General features: G+C 40.9%; 1 protein-coding gene across 2 annotated transcripts in view; it reads right to left on the bottom strand.

Moving 5' to 3' along the window:
• Window positions 1-4,835: 4,835 nt before the first annotated feature.
• hsd17b12b (hydroxysteroid (17-beta) dehydrogenase 12b) overlaps window positions 4,836-7,986 on the bottom strand; it is a 30,710-nt gene continuing 27,559 nt past the window's right edge. For both annotated transcript variants that reach the window (XM_050046393.1, XM_050046385.1), the window contains exon 11: window positions 4,836-6,977. In XM_050046393.1, coding sequence (XP_049902350.1) covers window positions 6,889-6,977 — 89 coding nt within the window. In that variant the 3' untranslated portion in view covers window positions 4,836-6,888. The remainder of the gene's footprint in view (window positions 6,978-7,986) is intronic.

Raw genomic sequence — 7,986 nt, 5'->3', positions numbered from 1 at the left:
CCAGCCATGTTTGTTGTGACAAATGTAGGTATTTTGTGATAAAGGTTTGGGACATTTCCAGGTGTGTTTGTGGCGACAAATGTGGCTTTTATTCTAACAACAGGTTGGGATATTTCCAGCTGTGTTTGTGGTGACAAAAGTGGCAATTTGTGGACAATGGGTTGAGATATTTATTGTAGCAACAAAAGCGGGTATTTTTTGGTGATGGGTTGGAACATTCCCAGCCGTGTTTGTTGTGACAAAAGTGGGTATTTTCTAATGACAGATAAGGGCATTTCCAGCCATGTTTGTAGCGACAAAAGTGGGAATCTTTTGATGATGTGTTGGGACATTTCCAGTCATGTTTGTAGTGACAAAAGTGGGTATCTTTTAATGATAGATAAGGGCATTTCCAGCTGTGTTTGTAGCAACAGAAACATGTATTTTTTGATTATGGGTTGGGACATTACCAGCCATGTTTATAGCAACAAAAGTGGGTGTTTTCTAATGACAGATAAGGGCATTTCCAGTCATGTTTGTAGCAACAAAAGCAGATATCTTTTGATTATGGGTTGGAACATTCCCAGTCATGTTTGTAGCAACAAAAGCAGGTATCTTTTGATTATGGGTTGGAACATTCCCAGCCGTGTTTGTGGCAACAAAAGCGGGAATTTTTTGGTGATGGGCTGGGACATTACCAGCCATGTTTGTAGTGACAAAAGTGGGTATTTTTTGATGATGTGTTGGGACATTTCCAGTCATGTTTGTAGTGACAAAAGTGGGTATTTTTTGATGACAGATAAGGGCATTTTCAGCCATGTTTGTAGTGACAAAAGTGGGTATTTTCTAATGACAGATAAGGGCATTTTCAGCCATGTTTGTAGCAACAAAAGCAGGTATCTTTTGATTATGGGTTGGAACATTCCCAGCCATGTTTGTAGCAACAAAAGCGGGAATTTTTTGGTGATGGGTTGGGACATTACCAGTCATGTTTGTAGTGACAAAAGCGGGAATTTTTCGATGATGTGTTGGGACATTTCCAGTCATGTTTGTAGTGACAAAAGTGGGTATTTTTTAATGACATATAAGGGCATTTCCAGCTGTGTTTGTACCAACAGAAACAGGTATCATTTTCAACAAAATGTTGAAATATTTCCAGCCATGTTTGCAAAAGAGCTAACAAAAGTGGGTATTTTTTTCACGATGGGTTGGGATATTTTTTGTAGCCACAAAGCGGGAATTTTGTGATAAAGGTTTGGGACATTTGGAGCTGTGTTCATAGCGACAAATGTGGCTTTTATTTTAACAACAGGTTACGATATTTCCAGCCATGTTAGTTGTGACAAAAATGAGTATTTTTTAATGCTGGTTTGGGACATTGCCAGCCATGTCTGTAGAAACAAAAGCAAGTGTTTTTGATGAAAGGATGGGACATTTCCAGCCATGTTTGTAGCGACAGAAACAGGTATCATTTTGACAACACTTTGGAATATTTCCAGCCATGTTTGCAAAAGCACTAACAAAAGTGGGTATTTTTTGACGATGGGTTGGGATATTTTTTGTAGCCACAAAAGCAGGAATTTTGTGATAAAGGTTTGGGACATTTTTCAGCCATGTTTGTAGCGACAAAGGTGGGTATTATTTTAACAATAGGTCGGGACATTTCCAGCCGTGTTTGTAGCGACAAAGGGTATTTTTTAAAAAGAGGTCAGGACATTTAATTTCAGCCAAAACATGATCTTTTCCCAATCTTAACCACTTGTTTTTTTGTGCCTGAACCCAACCACACATTAACCACAGAGTTGTCAGAACATACACTTTAAAACTGATATGTAAAGTTTCAATATATCTGCTACATATGAAACATGCATGTCATAACTAAACATACAATGCCAACATTTATTCCGTCATTTGGGCTGCAGAGAACATTGCTTAAAATAACTTTTACTTGTGCATCAGTGCTCCACACCCAGAGTCAATTATAGTGGAGGAAATATCCAGGATTTGACTTTCAGACCAAAACTCTTTTATCTAATTAGTTTTTAAAAAAAAACAACATTATGTAATCTTGTAGAGAAAGTATGATTTGATGAAGTAGCTTTATTCATTAGTTAATTAAATTTAGATTAAGTGTTTATAAATGATTAAACAAAACAGGGGTGGACTCAAGTCTGTTGGACCACACAAAGCTTCGGAGGAAAAACAACCTCGAACTTCAACACCACTGCAGTGATCACTGAATTAAGTGATGAAAACAGAAGTGAAAAGACTTGTTCTCTTGAGCATTAAAAAGCCCCCCTTCACAAAGAAGCAGCTATTTCCATAACAACCAAGATTACACAGGCTGCAGCTGGCATACAATATCTGTGATTGAATACATTTATGTAGCCGACATCTGCAGAGGGTATTTTTCAGAAATATTTTTTGCTGTTTTCTGAAAATCATAAAGAAATTGATAAAGTGCAATCCAATATATCCGTGATTCAAACAACTGCTTATTCATCCTGTAATGGCAGCTTCGTGATTGTTTGTTTTTGCCTTTTAAACTGAAAAGCATCAAATTCTTTAGTGTGTGAAGACGATGAGACATAGAGCTTGACTGTGCAAAAGCTGCCTCGACGATAGTACAGACGGTGAGAATGAATTGGTCACAGGGGTGGGGGTGGGAGTGTGGAGGGGGTGGGGGTGGTATAAAAGAATCCACACAGTTAAAAGGGTGAAATTTTGCTTTTATTTCGAGGCCCGAGGAAGGCACTGCGTGATAGCTGGGGGATTTATGTGTTGTGGCCTCATGATTCATGACTGTGTCTTTCCTTTGTGTCTCTAAACAATTAAAGCCAAAATAAATTCATGGTTCGTGATATCAAAAATAGCAGGGCTAATGTACAGATTGCAGGTGTTAATAATGCAGTTAGGCTGGACTGAGAGGAGGGATTGTTGTGTAGTGCAGTTTAGCTTGTGCTATTTAGCTCAAAAAAGTGTATCAATAGTGCCACCACATGGAAAGGCCTGAAAGATTCTAATGGTTTTCTGTAAGCCAACATTTCACCTCAAAACACACAGCTCCTAGTGTTGGATTTCAAGCAACAATAATAAGAAGCTTGGTGTTTAAAGTGTGTATAAGCTGTCAACATTAAATTTAACACTTCTGAACTATAATAATAGAGGAGTCAGACCACCACATATATGTTATAACATCAGCTTTATATATTAAATTTAAAATCTTAGCAGCAGGCGATATGAACAATAAGAAAACAGTGCAATTGTGTTAATAATACAATATCAACTTGGCATTGGGAAAGTAAAGCTTTGCAGAAAATCACTTTACAACAAATCATATTCACTTAAAAAATATATATATAACACATTGAAAACAGTGGTTCTTTGCCAGCAGCTTCTGACTAGCTCTCAAAAGCGCTCCATTACAGTTCTTAAGTGTCTGGACTCAGTGCAGTCTCATCCACTGCCATGTATAGTCCATCAGTGGTGACTGTTTTATCAAAATATCACCACCGACACAGCTTTAAAGTCAGCACAGTCTGCATTCGCAACACTGTAGACATCTGTCCATCTCCAAACTGGTTGCAGGGAAGCCAAATAGGTCAAACAGTCATGTTGGAACCTCCTCTGGAAGAGCTCATCTGGTGCTCCTCCTCAGGCTCTCCACGGTCTGCAGGAAGGACCGCAGAGCTTGGTCCTCCTCCAGGGTGGAGCAGTCCTCCTCCTCCTCCTCGATGATGCCACACTGCACGCAGCGGAGGCGGGGCTCGCGTTGTCCAGCCCTGCAGACGCAAGCTGTGGCCAGAGACTGGGGGAACTCCTCCATCACCAAAGGCAGCAGATGGGCAGGGAGCGTGTCCATGCTGGTCGCCATGGTGAACAGTGGCCCCAAATGTGAGGATGACGAGTTAGTGGAGCTCTAGAGAAGATGTGGTCGTAGGATGTGGTATTTGAAGCCTTTAGTTCAAAAATTCTTTGTGTATCTGATCACCTGTCTCCACAAGTATTGGTAGAGATGAAGCAGAAAAAAAAATATCTGAAATACAATAGTCAATCAGTGAGAGCTGTTTAATATTCAGTCCTGAGGGTTCTGCTTGATGAGAGATGATTTGAGAGATCCTGTTTTGCTCTTTTTCCAATCTGCTCTTCACTCTGAAACTCTGCTGTGAAATCAAAGAGTGTGTGTGAGAGCCTGAGCGAGCCGTGGACTCTGAGCACCACTGAGCTCCTCTTTATATACATCTCTGCAGCCCACTCGTTTCTTCCTTTGGGCATCCCTCCACACACACAGATCTCCTCTCCCCTCCTACATTCGCAGCGATGACACATTTCCGCAGCTTCCATACTAGTGCACCGGAATAATCTCCCAGAAACTGTTGGCATGGGAACCGGACGGTGATGTTTGGGAGGGAAGAGGGAGGACGTGAAAAAGCAACACATTTGTATGGACTGTGAAAATGACGAATCGTGGTAAAACCACTGAAGAGAGTTTTATGGGCTGACTGGTAGGCTGTTAGAGGATATAATATAAAATATGGGCATGTTGGCATTTTTATTAAACGGAGGAGTTTGTGGACTTTTTATTATGAATGTTTGGGTGTGATGGCATCTGACAGAGATGCCGTCTGGCAGATTTACAGACATTATACACTTTTTATATGCGATATCTGACTCCAAGCTTTTTCTAATTAAAACGTCAAATAAGAAATTAAAACAAGAGCTGCTCTCTTATCAGGCCTTCCCATGAATTCAGTATAAAATAGGCTGAAACATGTCCCCTCCATTCTCTGAAACTCACAGCCACATGAGTCAAAGCACAAGGTGAAACCGATAAGAAGTCACAACAGACAGATGACTCAGGTTATTTGAATTGAGATTTATTGATGGCTGGAAGGACAAATGCAATATAGTTTCCTAGGTGCTGTGTCTTGCTCTGCTTTCACCCCAAACAGCATGCACCCGAGGAATTAGGAGTATGCCTAAAACCTAATGCCAGTACCTTTGAGGAAAACACGAATAACTAAAGTTGCTCCCCTGCTGCTACACATGAAGAGTCAGTACGAGTGAAATGTCGAGTCCGACTTTTCCATAGGGATCGATGCAAGAGGTGTGACAAAGACATTGTTTTGTAAGTTACAAGTAGGTTTGCACAAATTCCCAATTCAAGACAGACAAATCAGAGTCAAGTCCCAAGTCCTAAACTTAGAGATCTGAGTCCTAAACAAGTCATATTGGGCTCCTCACCAAATGTAATGACATTTTAACACAAAAGTATCCTAAGAACAAGTAGTGCTATTAACGAGTCGACTAGCACAACAGAATGAATTTTGTTTTCTTTGGTTTCCGTCCCGTCTTGCTGTATTTAACTTATCTCATACTGGGAAAATGTCTGTTACTATCTCTTCCCAAATTGTCTCGAGGGAAGGTATCAAGTATTTTCAAGTCAAAAAGTTCAAGTCCAAGAGAAGTCACGAGTCACTGGTGTTAAAGTTCAAGTCGAGCTGCAAGTCTTTTATTTTGTCAAGTCTAAAGTCGCCAAATTTGTGACTCAAGTCTGGAATACGTTGTTCAGCCTGCGTCTCCCACGACCTGGCTTCAGATAAGCGGTTGACAATGGATGGATGGAAGTCTGACTTAGGTCCAAGTCCACACCTCTACATAATACAGTATAACTTAAAGCTGATATCTGAGCCAAGACAAGTGAAATATGAGACTACAACTCTAGGAACACACAAACTCAACATACACGTACCTTTCAAAAAGAGAATATCAGAGATTTTACACTATTTCACAGGTTTGTCTCGTCTGTACATGTGGTTTGGTCTTTATTCAGTAAATTCAACAATGCAGGTGAAAAGATCCAAGATTACTGTTGATGTGACACATTTATTGTCACACACTCAACCAGACCAACCACTCATTATATCGGGATCAAGTGTATTTTGGGAGGATTTTCTGGGATTTTAAGAATTTCCGGCGAGAGAGTATAATGCCAGGCAATAACAGGCAGTTGTAAGAATGAGTTTTAGAATCAATTTGGTTTGTGAACAAAACACACATTTCCATACTTCACCACAACTTCTCCCTCTTTGATGGTTATTCATCTACAAAGCCTCCTCTTAATTTCTTTTCTTTCTTTGTTTTTTGTTTTTTTAAAAGAGATGAAACGCGGTTTCGTTAAATCAAACATACGGTCCCTTCACCACCACATCAATACTGCAGAGGAAAATGTTAAGATGAAAAAAGCAAACAAGAGCTGAAGAAGAAAGGTGTAAATCTAAGTGCTTTGATACTTCTGATATGAAATGAAAAACAAATGCTGAAAATGGAGGGATTAAGGAAGCTATTAATGTCACAAAATACCCACTGCCACCTTTTAAATCTTGAGAAAACATTGTGTAAGTGCTCTAGAGAGAAAGAACCACCTCCAGTGTTTGACTACATAGCTTTAAGCTAGTCAGCATAGCTAAAAGCTGGTTCACATACTCACAGGAGACCCCAGTTTATACACAGATACACAGAGGCCTCCAACCTCACATCCAAATCATCTATATCCTTAATTTTTGATCATGTTTTGTGGACAGATGGATAGCTTGGGGAATTGTTTTTAGTTTCCATGTTAGTGTTCCACTCATTAAAGCTGATCACTCGATGAAGAGCGCCACTTTGTTCAGTATTTTTCACACAACTGTTTTGGATTGAATACATGTAACAGCAACCGTGGCCAGATGCTGCCTCACATCATCTATGACTGGGAGTATCAGAGGGAAGGGAAACTGAGATGTTGCCCAGAAACTGTCACATTTTCTCTTCATGGTCCATGATGATGGTAGTCGGACGAGTCGTTAACACAGCTGGTCCCCCTCTGCCTGTTGCCGCCGCTGATCCATCTAACCCTGCTTCTGCTTCTTAAGGTAACGAGCGCGCTGGGACAAACCCATCCCCATCACGTGGCTGTTGAGGATCTTGGCAGGGAGCAGAGCTGTAGTCACCCAGCCCTACAGAGGGAAATTACATGGTCAGCTGGTGGCATTTACAAATAACAGATTAGCATTCATTATTAATTTCCAACCCACAGGAGCAACAACTGTGGAGAGCAAGTTCGTGCAAAGGAAAATTCAGGCAATTGAGCTGTTTTAATGCCTGTGCTGTTACGGCCATTTTGGCACAGGTCTCTAAAGTAGCTGCACATCTTACAAAAACTTTTTTTAAAGGTTCAGTGTGAAGGATTCATGGGGATATATTGTAAGTTTTCTTAAGTAAGCATTGTAGTGTTTTCGTTACCTTAGAATGAGCCGTTTATATCGTCTACAGAGATCACCACGTGGCACCACCAAGTTTCTACAATGGCCCAGAATGGACAAATTTAACACTGGCTGTAGATAGGGCCATTTGCATTTTGGCATCGACCACCACAAATGGCAGTACCTCCCAAAGAAAGCATCCGAAAAACAGATTTTTTTAAATGTGAAACTGTATTCAGTGTTTTAACCAGTTTAAATCACCAAGTCTTTGGGTGAGGAAGGCGACCTCTGCAGATAATACAGCTCCCAGTAAAACCCTCTTGAACACTGAAGGAATTCTAACCGGGAGAAATTTCAGCTGGTTGCAATCTGGAATCCTCACCACTAGATGCCACTAAATCCCCCTAAATCTTACACACTAAACCTCCACCTGGTGATGGATCTGAGGAGAACGAGGACACCAGTGACCCCAGTTTCCATCCTGGGGCATAACGTGGACATCGTAGAACACTACAAGTATCTGGGTGTGTTCATTGACAATAAACTGGACTAAGAACACTGAAGTCCTTTACAAGAAGGGACAGAGCCGCCTCTATTTTCTGAGGAGGCTCCGCTCCTTTAACATCTGCCGGACTATGCTGAGGATGTTTTATGAGTCTGTGGTGGCCAGTGCTATTCTGTTTGCTGTGGTGTGCTGGGGCAGCAGACTGAGAGTAGCCGATGCCAACAGACTCAACAAGCTGATCAGAAAGGCCAGTGACGT

This window comes from Epinephelus moara, chromosome 1 (genome assembly GCF_006386435.1).
Source record: "Epinephelus moara isolate mb chromosome 1, YSFRI_EMoa_1.0, whole genome shotgun sequence".
Taxonomy (NCBI): domain Eukaryota; kingdom Metazoa; phylum Chordata; class Actinopteri; order Perciformes; family Serranidae; genus Epinephelus; species Epinephelus moara.
This window is presented reverse-complemented; position numbering and strand designations above follow the sequence as displayed.